At 42.6% G+C, this 14,284-nt stretch overlaps 1 protein-coding gene across 1 annotated transcript; it reads right to left on the minus strand.

Annotated features, from left to right (window-relative positions):
* Nucleotides 1-301: 301 nt before the first annotated feature.
* On the minus strand, nt 302-8,207 carry LOC125513855 (protein SHORTAGE IN CHIASMATA 1 homolog). Its single transcript, XM_048679062.1, has 9 exons — nt 7,804-8,207; nt 7,558-7,641; nt 7,375-7,464; nt 7,142-7,285; nt 4,732-6,677; nt 3,595-3,802; nt 2,300-3,031; nt 692-2,182; nt 302-607 (listed from the first exon to the last, which is right to left on the minus strand). Exons 1-9 carry the CDS (start codon nt 8,095-8,097, stop codon nt 488-490), a joined length of 5,109 nt encoding a protein of 1,702 aa, XP_048535019.1. The 5' UTR covers nt 8,098-8,207; the 3' UTR covers nt 302-487.
* Between the last annotated feature and the right edge of the window lie 6,077 nt (nt 8,208-14,284).

Consider the following 14,284-nt stretch of genomic DNA (forward strand, 5'->3'; position numbering starts at 1 on the left):
TGCAACGGCTAGCAAGTCGGACGCGAGTCACAACAATTTCAAATCGTTCCTGTAGCTGGACAAGGTAGAGCAACATATCTGCAGAGGCTGGCCGGCATATCCAGTCAGCGAACAGTACGTAATGCGAACATGGTGGCTTTGCTTTCTTGACACAAATAGCTAGGGTGAGCGAGCTTGAGAAAGGGAGACATCTTTCAGTATAATCGCTCAAGTGTAAAAATCAGATCAAACGTAAGCAAACACCAGAGAGATGAACCTTGCAGTTTTAACAATGAACAAGACAAACATTCCCTGTCCCCTCTATCAAATGATGGACAAGTGACACCGTATTCAATCGGAGGGAGTATTACTTTGTGCACATTCTACCTCCAACAAAGTTCATACATACATACTAAAAAGTGTTGTTAACACATATTTCCATGGGATATATTTTATCAATTATTAAAACATCACCACTAATTTACATCAAGGACCGAGGACCTCTAACCTACATACCTTCTTCTTCCCGGTATCTTTTCCGGAAGCCACACCCAATGCCAGGGCTATTTTGATTTCTCCAGATCAGCTTGCTCTGTTTTTCCTTCCCGTGAGTTGCAAATAAAAGTTTCTGCACAAAATCATCCAGATTAACTTTATTATGCGTAAACACTAGCAGCAGTTTTATGGCATCAGAGTCTGTTAGCATATATACCTGTCTCGCTCTCTTGTCGACGGGAGTCCATGTTGGATCAATGGACGGCTCCCTCCTGTTTTCATGACTTGCACTTGATTGCATCTTGAAATCTTTCCTTGCCCTATGGGTATGCGCTTTAGGTCCTTCTCTGGCTTTCCCATAACGTTGAATCCCAACAGATGGGCTCCGATCCCTCAAAGGAGTTTCTCTATCCCCTCGGTATCTGAAGGAATCAATAGGTGGAGGACTTAGAATCTTGGAAGCACCATCCCTCATCCTCGAGCTTGACATCATTGCTGGTGTATTGCATCTTGATCTCTCCTGACGTGCTCTTCTTTTCTCGTTCATTTGCCTTAGATAATCCATTTCCCAGCCTGAGCCGTGTGAAGTTGCATGAGAGCCAGAATCCTGTTTCAGAAAAGCAAGCGAACTTCCTGGACTCTGAATTATTTCCTCTCTTGGTTCACGATATCTGCTGCCCATTTCATTTCTGCAAGCAGTTGAATTATCCCCACCCTTCCACGTGCGATGCGTACCTCCTGGAATGTCCCAGTCACCAGTATCATCATTGATCTCCAATGCAGCTGGAAATACTGGATGACTGTAAGTTCTATTGAATGATGGTTTGCTTGGGGGAAAAGAGTTTTTGATTCGTTCTTTACCCACTGATTCAGGTTGCCAAGAGATGTCATATGTGTCGACCATACCGCTAGCCCTTCGGTCATAATGCCTCATATCTGTAGTCAAACCATTGCTGAAATGATCACTCATGATCTGATTGCCAATTATTGCATCAGTATCGTGCTCTCTTGGTACACAAGAGACCCCTTCACCTCCCCTACTCAAACTTTGATCAAACATAAAGACCTCTGGGAACTGAGGCATTGCATCCTCCACATCAGAGCACCTCCTGAACTTGGGCTGTGAGAATACATTATGTTCCACATAGTTACCAGGCAATCGGTTTAGAGGATCGGGATGGAGGCGATCACTAGTTGGTACTGCAAAAGCTTGTGAGGCACACTTTTTCCTTTTCCTTGGAGACTGCAACAATGCACTACAGATGTCTGAATCTACAGAAGAGCAATCGGTCATTACAGACTTAGATTCACCTAGCTCACCAAATTTGCACAAAGCATTGAACAGAGAAATGCTCTGCGGAGACAACAGGTACTTTTCAATAGCCTGAATGCGGCGCTCATGTGACCAATTGAGGAACTCCACAAGGCTGCCTCCACAAGAAAGAATAATGTATGCAGACAAGGGATTGATTGAAGGGAATTTTGTGAGAAATGATTCAGCCAAGCTTTCTGATTCAGGTATATCTGGAGAAGGAGCTTTATTCAACCTATTCACATTCCTAATGCAACTGAGAATTATCTCATCTGCCGACTTGGGGGTGCGTGAGAAGAATAGCTGCAGGTTCATGCCCAGACTAGCAGCTGCAGCATATAGAGAATCAGATGACTCCATTACAGAAGAAAGGGAGTGAGCTTCACCTTCAAAGACCTACAAAAGTAGAAACAGTGAAACGGTTCAGTTACTGCAGATATAACTCAAAGACAGGAATACCATGATGACTCTATCAGGAAAAAGCAAAAATCTCAGGAGTTCAAAACCAATTACCATTATGCAACCACAGAAACAGAAACTAATTGACATCAGAATGTTGGTTGCGATGGTCTCTATAAAATTTGTTATACTAGATGCTTCTGTTGACGCTGTGAATTCATTGCTCTCAAAGATTTTGGTCTCAAACCATACTAAGCAAACTGAAGCGCTGAGTATTAGGTCCACCGGAAGATCAACATCTCGTTCCACAACCTGCATTCCTCCTTTCTCCAAAGATAGTATCTGCTGATAAGATGATCTCCGAGAGAAAATCATATTCTTTCCGTGACTTCCAGTATTTACAACAATCACCGGGTTAGATAATCTTCCAGGAATGATGCTGCCAACTTTTACACTCAAAGGCAAGTCAGTAGCAGATAGATTGTCTTGTGGGGCTTTTATCACATTTGCAGATACAGAAGTCGAGCTGCTCTTCTCAAGTGCAGACACAAAATGTCGTGAATGGAGAACAGTTCTTTTGCTCAACATTTCCTCTATGTGCCGCTCTTCAGCTGCAGGCACAAAATTATGTGCATCAACAATATTCTTTTTTTCCAAATTTTCTAGTCTGAGCAGTTGATCATCTGCAGGTGTTTTTTTTGTTGAATCAGCAGTGAGATGTTTGCATAGATTTTCCTGCCGTTCTTGCAGTTGAGTAGTTGCTGGCACAAAGTTCAATGAATCAACAATACGCATCTTGCTCATCTTCTCTTGCAAATCCTTCTTAAGTGCATGCAGAACCGTATCCTGCAAATAATCAGCACGGATTCTTATTTCTTCGTAGGCATTTATGTTTTGCCCCATCAACCATTGGTAGCACCCTAATGAGGGTCTCAGAAACAAAATCTGAAGAATTCAAATGAAATGTACACCACCCACAAGATCCGGCATGTAAAACCAATGCTCAACAAAAGTATGCAGCCATTGATGAACTTGGGTTCAGAAACCTATAATTATTTGCATATCACCGGTTGCTTATTTCTGCAAATTTTAGTAGATGTGTATGAAGTTCAAAAATAATACTCCCTCCTTTCCAAAATACTTGTTGTGGTTAGAGTTCAAATTTGAACTAAAACCACGACAGGTATTTTGGAACGGAGGGAGTAATAGTTTGCATTATTGCTCTAATCATCTACCTTCCATTTTGCAGGTGGCCTTTCATATTTAACATGTGCATGGTAAAACAGTAGTGAGTTTCCAAACAGCTTGACCAACATATGGTAAAACCAAAACATCAATAAGTTCCTAATATCATGACCAACATAAGAAGATCAAACTAATGCAAGTGTGAAGAAGTAATCGACAATCACCAATGTGGTTTTCAACTCCTGGTCTGTAGGGTTGTCCTCAACAAGTGCAAGCGAAGGGTCTTCAACATCCACTTTGACACAGAGGAAATGTAGTGGTGGAAAACCCTCTAACTTAGGAGCCAGACACAACAAGGTAGATGATTTATTTGGACCTCCATATTCCAGTATGATGCCAAACTCGCTGAAAGGGAATGAAGCTGGAATGTTCCTTCAAAATTGAGACCAAAATAAATATTTGACAAGTCACACTAAAAGTATTATGTGTGCAGAAAAAAAAAGGCATCTACCTAGAAATACAAATGAACTCTATTACAAATTTTCACACCTTAAAAGTTAAGTTTTTTGTCTCTTGTGCATGTCCTGTAATTTATGTGTTATGATATACCATAAAAAATCTCCACATAAATAGAAAAAAGTGAAGGCTCAAAAGTATTTTGGGAGGGCAGTTTAATCATCAATGGGAACAAAAAATGCAAGATGGCTCATTAAGTACCAAAGCATTGGCCCTTCTGAAAAATCCAAATCCTTTTACAAATATACTTATTGAGTTGTAAATTTTAATCTGTCTAATCAGTTAGAAACAAAAGCCAAGTGACAAACATGCATGAACTGTTCATACAACGCATGCGCGTCTTTGCTCACAAGATTGAAAACAAATTTAGACTTGGTTCCAGTGAAGTTCAAATGTTGCAAAGCACTCAGCCTGTTCAAAACTATAACCACTATTTTATGGTTTCTTGTGAATAACTGGTTTCAACATTTTGATTTTTAAAAGGGTCCGACATGAAAAACAAGTGGATTGCAATTTGCAATACCGCAATGACACAGCTGATTGGATCTTATTCTTATATGAATTCCCTTAAGTGGTTTACTCATTCTGTATGCTAAATGGAATGGAACATTTTGGTAGTGCTTGCATGAAATTGTTCCATGAGTTGGTTGCGAGATCTTATGGGTTTCAGCTCTAGCCTACCCCAACTTGTTTGGGACTAAAGGCTTTGTTGTTGTTGTTGCATGAAATTGTTTCATCAAGGTTAACCAGATTATTTGTTTCTAGAAGTAACTTGGTTTGTAGAACTCAGTAAAACAAGAACTGGAGCAGATAATTGGCATAATTTGTTTATCATATGCACTTACTTATTATCTAGCAGAACGCAGTCTGATTTTGGTAATCCTCCCAGCACCCAAGTTGTAGGATTTGGATCCAAGTAAGATGCAGCAGGGTGTTTACCGAGCTCAACAAATGTCATCTTCATCGAAATTAATTTTTGACCCAATGGCAGCCAGAAAGCTCTATCGGCAACTACAAGGATCTTTTGGCTGATACACGTATTAGATCTCAGGATCATCTCAATGTCATGCAATGATGGGTGAGAGTCAATCTGATGCTTCTCAGCTTTCCACAATGCTTCGCCGATGAAACAATGACTATTTTTTAATCTCTCGGGAATATTTTCAAAGCTTCCAATCAGGTTGTTCATGTACAGATGGGCAGCATGCAAACCAAAGAAACATAGATAATATGCAACCTGTTTTAATCCATAGAGTACAATGAGTTCCATCTTATCTCCGTGTTTACAGTGACTATCAAGGCCATCTGAACCTCCTTCAGTTATCAGTCCAAGAAGCTTCTGCTTTGAAATGCTTAAACCCCCATCCGAGAAAGTATGCCTCAAATATGCACTTTCTTGCAAAGCAGATGTATAGCTTGTATGGATGTGTTTGATAAGGACTCGAATAGAATCTGAGAGGCTGACAGGATGAATTTCTATGAGCTTGTCAACTTTAGGCCTGCTTGGAAAAGAAACTGCTTCTTCATTTAAAGTAGGGATATCCAAAGTAGAAATACTTTGAGCACTAGTTCCTCTCTTGGTGCCGCTTCTGACATTCAAGTAGAAATTTAGTTCACTGGATTGTGTCATTGACTCGAATAAGGAAGTTGCCTTTTCTGAACTCGACTTTTTCATGTGACTGTGGCCTCCAGTATCACTTTCTTGTCTGTATTTCTGAGCTGTTTCCGCTACAGCAGGTGGATCATGAGGTAGAGGGATAGGAACATAAGTATTGTTCTGTTTGTCATCATCTTGGTGCTTTGCACTTCTCCAAAAATACTCGAGAAAATCAAAGCCAAGTGCTGATGTCTGCTGACAACTGACTTGCAGCTCAGAGTTTAACTGGCAACTTTTTACCTCCTCAACCATGCTGGCATAGGTAGAGCAGATCTCCCGGTTGCATGGACCTCCCAATAAAAGATGCCAGTCCAAATAAATTCTGTCGGCTGCAGAGAGAGAATGTGGTTTCAGGGAGTTAAGTATTTCTCCCATGGGGGGGACCATAGACCTCAGTGTCATATCTTCATCAGTTAAAATAGGTGTAGGTAGTGATCTGAATGTATCGTCAACCAGCACCAACTCAGAGCTAACCACTGATTCATAGAAACGTCTTGCTTGATAAAAGTCGTCTTTGAATATTTCATCAGATGTATTCAGCTCAGCTGCATCTGACTGAACAAGCATTCTGAAGACATCCTCTGAAGGAAAATCAATGATCTCTACTTCTTCTAAAAGAACTGAACAAGGCAAGTCTGAAAAGGTCCCATCGGGCTTGAGAGGGTATAGTGCTGAGTTTCTCTCAAGTAGAACATTATCATTGATCCTCACAAGATCCATTTGTACTGCAGCCTTGACTGTCGTTGGTTTATCTGCTTGATAGTCTGCACATGGGGCATCTTTGGAAACAAAGGCCAACATGTCCATATCAGTTGATCTCAAGAACTCAGTTGAGTTCAACACTGGATGCTGAACTTGTGCTTCACCCAAATGTTCGACAAGGTTATGAAAAATATTGGATACCTCTGCCTTAGTGGGACACTCATTAAGCTCCCAGGAATGCCTACTAACCTCCAGTTGTGGTATTGCTACACCACAATCTAATGCTGCAATCGCTGAGAAGTTACTATTTCTTGCAGACAAAAGGTCCTCATCATCATTATGCTTCACCGGGATTTTCTCTACTTGATAAATTGATTCCGCAAGTTCTGTTGGATATCTCAATGTCATCTCAGTGTCAATATCAATGAAATCCTACAATAAATTCAAATAGAAGATGGGACTATGAGCACATTGTATTAATAAATATCATGATGCTTTGAGTTAAGAGAACACAAGGGAAGCAGACCGACAACATACTAATACTAACCACTAATCGATGGGTGAAAGCAACCTTAACTGGTTTACATAATTGGATATGACTTTATGGTAATGATAGAGGTTGCTATATATAGTACTTGTACAGAACAGTGGCAAGATGAATGTAAATTTTTACATCTGAAACCATGCTGGATACATAAGGTACAAGGGAACCCTGCTTCACGCCATTCCGTATATAACTGTAACAGTACGCAGTAAAGGAACAGCAGTATCACAACCTCGATATTCTATACACAATATTTTGATCTGCCTCTTATAACTAACTGCAGGTCTAAGCACAACGTAGATTCTAAAAAAAAACTAACTGCTGGAAATTTTGATGAGATGATGTAAAGTACCAAGTGAATTTTCACATCTGGAACATGAAAGGATAAGGTAACACCATCACCCGACTGGTCACCACCAAAGGATGCACCTTCCAAAACCTGCGGGAGATCGACCTCTGCAACCTCAAATATGTGCTCCTTCAGCAGTTCCCATCTCTAACATCACCAAATGCAGAAATCACACACTGATCTCCTACGAAACAGTCACAACACAATTGAACAACACAGGAACAAACTGTAATCACCTTTGTATCAGTGGAGGTCCCCGATCTATCTGACATGGATATGGATCCGTCTCCCTCCCCTTCCTTCTCGCGGTTAATCTCGTCCAATCCCTTCAATAAACACAAAAATTGTTCACAGATGTTACATGAAAAGAGGGGGGAAACCACAAATGCAGGGTATACAAGCATTAAAGCTTCACTTACATCAGGAATTTTCAATGCAACAGACTCCCTCGAGCTAAAACCCTTGCTATACACGCCCCTGTCGTAGAGGAAATCATCCAATCCCTGCGTGAAGCATCCAGGCCGTTGCAATTCAGAAATGCCGCACGAATTGCCTCACAGAGTAACCAAATTAACCAAAACAATACGAAGCGCCCCCAATCCGAGCTACTTAGATTAAACCAACACGAGTAGAGAACGCGAACCACCGCAGAAAAGCCGACTCACCTCGTCGGCGGCGGGGGTAGTCGGCACAGGCAGGGGCTGCGGAATGACGGCCGCGAGGAACTCGGACAGCGCGGAGGATATGGGGAGAGAGTCGAGGCCGTCGCCAGAGATGCTGACTGCAGGGAGGTCGGCCGCGGCGGGGAAAGGGAGAGGAAACGGAAAACGCGGGTCGGGAGGAAGGGAGGGGACGGGAAGAGGAGGGAAGCGCAGGGCCGCTAGGGCTAGGGCTCGGTCCGAGCAGGAGGCCGCCGGCACCGGAGAGAAGTAGTCGGCGGCGAGGAAGCGAGTCCGCATTGGGAGGCGGGGAACGAAGTGGGAGGAAGGAGGAAGGCGAGTGATTTGGTTTGAAATGTCGAGACGTTTGAAATTGAATCTCGCTGTGTCGTCGCGATGTCGTCGACCGTGCTCTGGCCTTGGGCAGCTCGGTTTTGATTGCTTTCGGCGGTGCCTCATCAGCGTGAGGGAAATGGTCTAAAAAACACGCACGATACCTGTACTCTTGTGCAAAATCACTTTGATCACTATATTATGAAAATCACAAATTAAAGTCGTTAGAGCAACTTGCTAGATCCTGCAAAAACGCGTCCGGTAAAACAGTATACAGGTCCCTAAAACGAATTTGCGGCACCGTGCGGCATCGAGCGAAAAAGACCTCGTAAACTAGGTAAAAGTTTTTTCCTTCTTTTTCTCCTCACGTTTCTTCTTCCACGTGAAGCACGCACCAATGAACTCGAACTCCGACCGGCCGGTACACACGTATGCAGTTACTGGCTGGCCGTAACACACGCACGTAACTGCTGCCGGCTCCGTGCTAGACCGCCACAAGCTCGGTCGGCTGATCCGGCGCCGCCCTGGCAGGTCGCATGCTCCGGCGGCACTCCAGATAGCCATTGCCAAGCTCTTCCGCATGCTCGCGTAGCGCCGCCAGGCCGCCTACCCCAGCGTTGACCAGTTTACGGGTTTCCTTAAAAACGACCTCGAAACCTCCAAATATGAGGTATGCAGGGGATAATATACGGGGCATGTAAACTTTTTTTACGGGATTTGTTTGGTGAGTTTTTTTCAACTTATACTGTAAATTTAAAGGTCTGACCATTTTTACGGGATCTGTTAGAGATGCTCTTATGATTGCACTGGCTGCTTGCATTATGCGAAACGGTCGTATGCATAGCTGGCATGGTTGATGTGGAAGGAGTGTTGCGTTCTTTGCACTTAGGTCCCTATTGCCTCGTTCATTATCACCCTTCAAATCCCTAGTTTCCATTCCTCATCCGAACCAAATTTCTAGACTAGTCATTCTCGTCAAGCCAATCATGCTTCGTGTCTTGGCCAAGCCGTCGTCACCCTGTCTGTCGACTTGCCCTGCACCTCTGCCGGCACGCAAGATACTCTATCTTGTCTTATCCTTCGCCACGAGCTCGTCCATGAAGGCCATGTCCACCGTGAGCTTGTCCAGGACAAGCCGCAACGATGCTGCTGTTGTGCTCCTTCTGATCAACCTGACTACGGTCTGGTGGTGAAGCAGTTCTTCTCGCTGTCGGTGTCAAAACCGGCAGATCTCGGGTAGGGGGTCTCGAGTTGTAGATCCTGGATCGATGGGGAACAAGGAACGCGGAGACAATATTTACCCAGGTTCGGACCCTCTCGAAGAGGTAAAACCCTACGTCCTGCTTTATTGTATTGATGTGTTTGTATGATAGTTACAGAGTTGATCTACCACGAGATCGGACGAACTAAACCCTAGACAAATAGGATGATGGTTCTAGCCTCTACGAACTAAACCCTTTGGTTTATATAGACAGTAGGGGTACCTAGGGTTACACATGGTCGGTTACCATCAGGCGATAAACATGCCAACTCCCTTGTCTTGACTTGGAGGATACGCCAAGGCTTCAGAGGTTTCCTGCCCGAACACGGAATCGCTTATAGCTCGGCCTTCCAATGATGGATCAATAGTGGCCCAACTGTTTGGCCCATGAGAGATGAACCGGCAGCCCAAGGACCCCTGATACGTCCATTTTGCATCATGTTTACCTACTGTTATTCATAATGTTTTTATGCATAATAATGCTTTTTGGAATAATTCTACTGCCTTTTCTCTCATAATATGCAAGGTTACACAAAGTGGAGAATTCCGACAGCTGAAAATCTAGACCTGAAAAAGCTACGTCAAGCTACCTATTCTGAACAACTCCAAATAAGCTGAAACTTTACGGGGAATTTTTATGGAATATATAAGAAATACTAGAGCTAATAAGTACCAGAGGGGCCCCACCAGGTGGGCACAACCCACCTGGGCGCGCCAGGGAGCCTAGGTGCGCCCTAGTGGGTTGTGCCCTCCTCAGCCCACCTCCGGTGCCTATCTCCTGGTATATAAGTCATTTTGACCTAGAAAAAATATGGAGAGGACTTTTGGGATGAAGTATCGCCGTCTCGAGGCAGAAATTGGGCAGGAGCACTTTTTCCCTCCAGCGGAGCGATTCCGCCAGGAGAACTTCACTCCTGGAGGGGGAAATCATCGTCATCATCATCACCAACAACTCTCCCATCTTGGGGAGGGCAATCTCTATCAACATCATCTCCTCTCAAACTCTAGTTCATCTCTTGTGTTCAATCTTTGTACCGGAACTATAGATTGGTACTTGTGGGTGACTAGTAGTGTTGATTACATCTTGTAGTTGATTACTATATGGTTTATTTGGTGGAGTATTATATGTTCAGATTCATTATGCTATTTAATACCCCTCTGATCTTGAGAATGATTATCATTTGTGAGTAGTTACTTTTGTTCTTGAGGTCACGGGAGAAATCTTGTTGCAAGTAATCATGTGAACTTGATATGTGTTCGATATTTTGATGGTATGTATGTTGCGATTTCCTTAGTGGTGTCATGTGAACGTCGACTACATGACACTTCACCATATTTGGGCCTAAGGGAATGCATTGTGGAGTAGTTATTAGATGATGGGTTGCGAGAGTGACAGAAGCTTAAACCCTAGTTTATGTGCTATTCCGTAAGGGACTGATTTGGATCCAAAAGTTTAATGCTATGGTTAGATTTATTTTTAATACTTTTCTCGTAGTTGTGGATGCTTGCGAGGGGGTTAATCATAAGTAGGAGGTTTGTTCAAGTAAGAACAACACCTAAGCACCGGTCCACCCACATATCAAATTATCAAAGTAGCAAACACAAATCAAACCAATATGGTGAAAGTGACTAGATGAAATTCCCGTGTGCCCTCAAGAACACTTTGCTTATTATAAGAAACTGTTTTGTCCTGTCCTTTGCCTCAAAAGGATTGGGCTATCTTGCTTCACTTTTGTTACCGTTACCATTACTTGTTCGTTACAAATTATCTTGCTATCAAACTACTCGTTACTTATAATTTCAGTGCTTGCAGACATTACCTTGCTGAAAACCACTTGTCATTTCCTTCTACTCCTCGTTGGGTTTTGACACTCTTACTTATCGAAAGGACTACGATTGATCCCTATACTTGTGGGTCATCAAGGCTCTTTTCTGGCGATGTTGCCGGGGAGTGAAGCGCTCTTGGTAAGGAAAAATTATTACTACGTGCTGAAATTTATTGTCACTTATTACTATGGAAAACAATCCTTTGAGGGGTTTGTTCGGGGTATCTTCACCTCGACCGGAACCACAATTAGTCACCCCTCAACCTACTTCACCTACTGAAAATATTGGTTATGAAATTCCTTCGGGTATGATAGAACAACTGCTAGCTAATCCTTATGTAGGAGATGAAACCGAACATCCTGATATGCACTTGATATATGTGGAAAAATTTTGTGGATTGTTTAAGCTTGCAGGTTTACCTAGAGATGAAGCTAAGAAGAAGGTTTTCCCTTTATCTTTTAAGGGGAAAGCATTGCCATGGTATAGGCTGTGCGATGATATTGAATCTTGGAATTGAAATCGGTTGAAATTGGAATTCCATCAAAAAATTATCCTATGCATCTAGTTCATCGTGATCGGAATTATATATATAATTTTTGGCCTCATGAAGGAGAAAGTATCACTCTAGCCCGGGGGAGGCTTAAGTCAATGTTATATTCACTCTCAAGAGAAATTATCATTCAGAATTATTATGCTCGGCTTTCTCATAATGATCGATCCATGCTTGATACTTCTTGTACTGGTTCCTTTATGAAGAAGACTATTGATTTCCGGTGGGATCTTTTAGAAAGAATTAAACGCAACTCTGAAGATTGGGAACTCGACGAAGGTAAAGAGGCAGGTATTAAGATTAAGTATGATTGTGTTAAATCTTTTATGAATACTGATTCTTTCCAAAAGTTTAGCACTAAATATGGACTTGACTCTGAGATAGTAGCCTCCTTTTGTGAATCTTTTGCTACTCATGTTGATCTCCCTAAAGAGAAGTGGTTTAAATAGCACCCACCTATTAAAGAAGAAATTAAAGAACCGGTAGTAGCTAAAGATGAAACTATTATCTATAATGTTGATCTGGTTGTTCTTACTGCTTATATTGAAAAACCACCTTTCCATGTTAGGATAAAGGAACATGCTAAAGTTTTAACTATGGTCAATAAAAGTAATATTAGAGCACCTAAACCAGCTGAACAAATCAAGGTAGAACCTAGTTTTGCTATGGTTGAGGATCTCTTGGTCGATAATATTGATGAGCATGTTATTTACTTCATTGGTGAAGCTGCTAGAACTGCCAAACCCGACGGGAAAGATAAACATAGACCCGTTGTTGGCATGCCCGTTGTCTCAGTTAAAATAGGAGATTACTGTTATCATGATTTATGTGACATAGGTGCTAGCGTGAGTGCTATTCCTTTTACCTTATATCAAGAAATTATGAATAACATAGCACCCTCTGAAATATAAGACATAGATGTTACTATTAAAGGTCTTCACTTGCTAATTTATGGCAACTCCCTCCATCGATGATGACCTTGACGGACCTTACATTGATGCCGGCCTTGGTATGGAATATGTGGCATCTTTGGTCTTCTTCCTGGCGATGTTGAAAAGTCAAGACCTTGGAGACAACGAGAGCGGGGCTTGAATCTTCGTCACAAAAGACTTGTTCTTCTTCATCGTTGTTCACTTGCCGGTGCATGGCGACTTGCTTAAGTGCTTCCGTTTCTCCTTCACTCATGGAGTCGTATGTACCATCATCGTTGAGGATCATGGTTCGCTTGTTGGTACACTCAAAGGACTTGTGGCCTCGGCCTCTGCATGTGAAGCATTTGAAGGAACTTGTTTTGGCGGTCCCATTGGTTGGGGTAGATGATGAAGCTCTCGGCTTGAAGTCGCTTGTAGTAGGATGATGACTTGGAGTTGTCGAAGTTTTCTTGTAACTCGACTTGTCAGCATTGCTTGTAGAAGGCTTGGTTGATGTAGAAGGTGTTGGAGTCGTTGAAGCTTGCATGTTGGAGAAACCATAGGACTTGGATGAGAACTTGGCATACTTGAAGTCATTTTGCACTTGAAGTTCCTCTTTGGTAGCTTGATGCACTAGCTCGATGAGGTTCAAGTATGGTTGGAAGTCGACGGTCTTCTTGATAGGATGATTGAGTCCATTCAAGAAACATGCCATAGTTTGCTCATCATCTTCCGTGACATTGGCTCATATCATGGCAATCTCCATTTCCTTGTAGCATTCTTCAATGCTCTTGGTTCCTTGCTTGAGGAGTTGGAGTTTCTTGAAGAGGTCGCGGTTGTAGTATGTAGGCACGAAGCGTGCTCTCATGACATCCTTCATTTGCGCCCAAGTAGTGATGGGTGGTTCACCTCTTGCCTCGCGGCGCTCAATGACTTGTTCCCACCAAATGAGGACGTAGTCTTGGAACTCAAGGGATGCCATAACGATCTTCTTCTCTTCCTCATAGTTGTGCAAGCGGAAGATTTTGTCGACTTTCAATGCCCATGATAGGTACTCTTCGGGATCATTGCTTCCATTGAACTTGGGCATGGTGAACTTTAGCTTGCCGTAGCGTTGCTGAAAGTGCAACTATCCCTATGTGGTTTTGGTAATTCCTAACAACATATAGCTCATTGAGCTAATGCTATTTCAAGATTAATATCTCAGGAAAGCTCAATGATTGGCATGGCATGGATGAGAAAAATGGACCCCTCAAAATGCTAAGGACAAAAGGATTGGCTCAAGCTCAAAGCTCAAGACTCTACATTTTCTATTTTAGTGATCCAAGATCACATTGAGTCTATAGGAAAAGCTAATACTATTAAGGAGGGATGAGGTGTTGCTTAATGAGACTCTTGCTCAAAGTGCTTAGTAATATGCTCCAAATCCCTCAACTACTTTCTCACATCCACATATGTCCTAAACCAAAAGTCAAACTCGGCCCCACCGATCCTTTCTATCCGGCGCCACCGAGTTCAGATGTCATAGCCACTGCCACAAACCCTAAGCAAATCGGTATTACCGATAGGGATCTCGGTCTCACCGAGATGGGATTGTAATCTCTC

Source organism: Triticum urartu, chromosome 6 (assembly GCF_003073215.2).
Source record: "Triticum urartu cultivar G1812 chromosome 6, Tu2.1, whole genome shotgun sequence".
In the NCBI taxonomy this organism is placed as follows: Eukaryota; Viridiplantae; Streptophyta; class Magnoliopsida; order Poales; family Poaceae; genus Triticum; species Triticum urartu.

Excerpts from the sequence above, each read along its gene's own strand:
- LOC125513855 (XM_048679062.1), bottom strand. The coding sequence starts at position 8,097 with ATGCGGACTCGCTTCCTCGCCGCCGACTACTTCTCTCCGGTGCCGGCG. Across the intron at positions 3,803-4,731 it reads TGCGTTCTGCTAGATAATAA|GAACATTCCAGCTTCATTCC; the intron begins GTAAGTGCATAT and ends TCAATTTTGAAG. Across the intron at positions 2,183-2,299 it reads GTTTCTGTGGTTGCATAATG|GTCTTTGAAGGTGAAGCTCA; the intron begins GTAATTGGTTTT and ends CTACTTTTGTAG.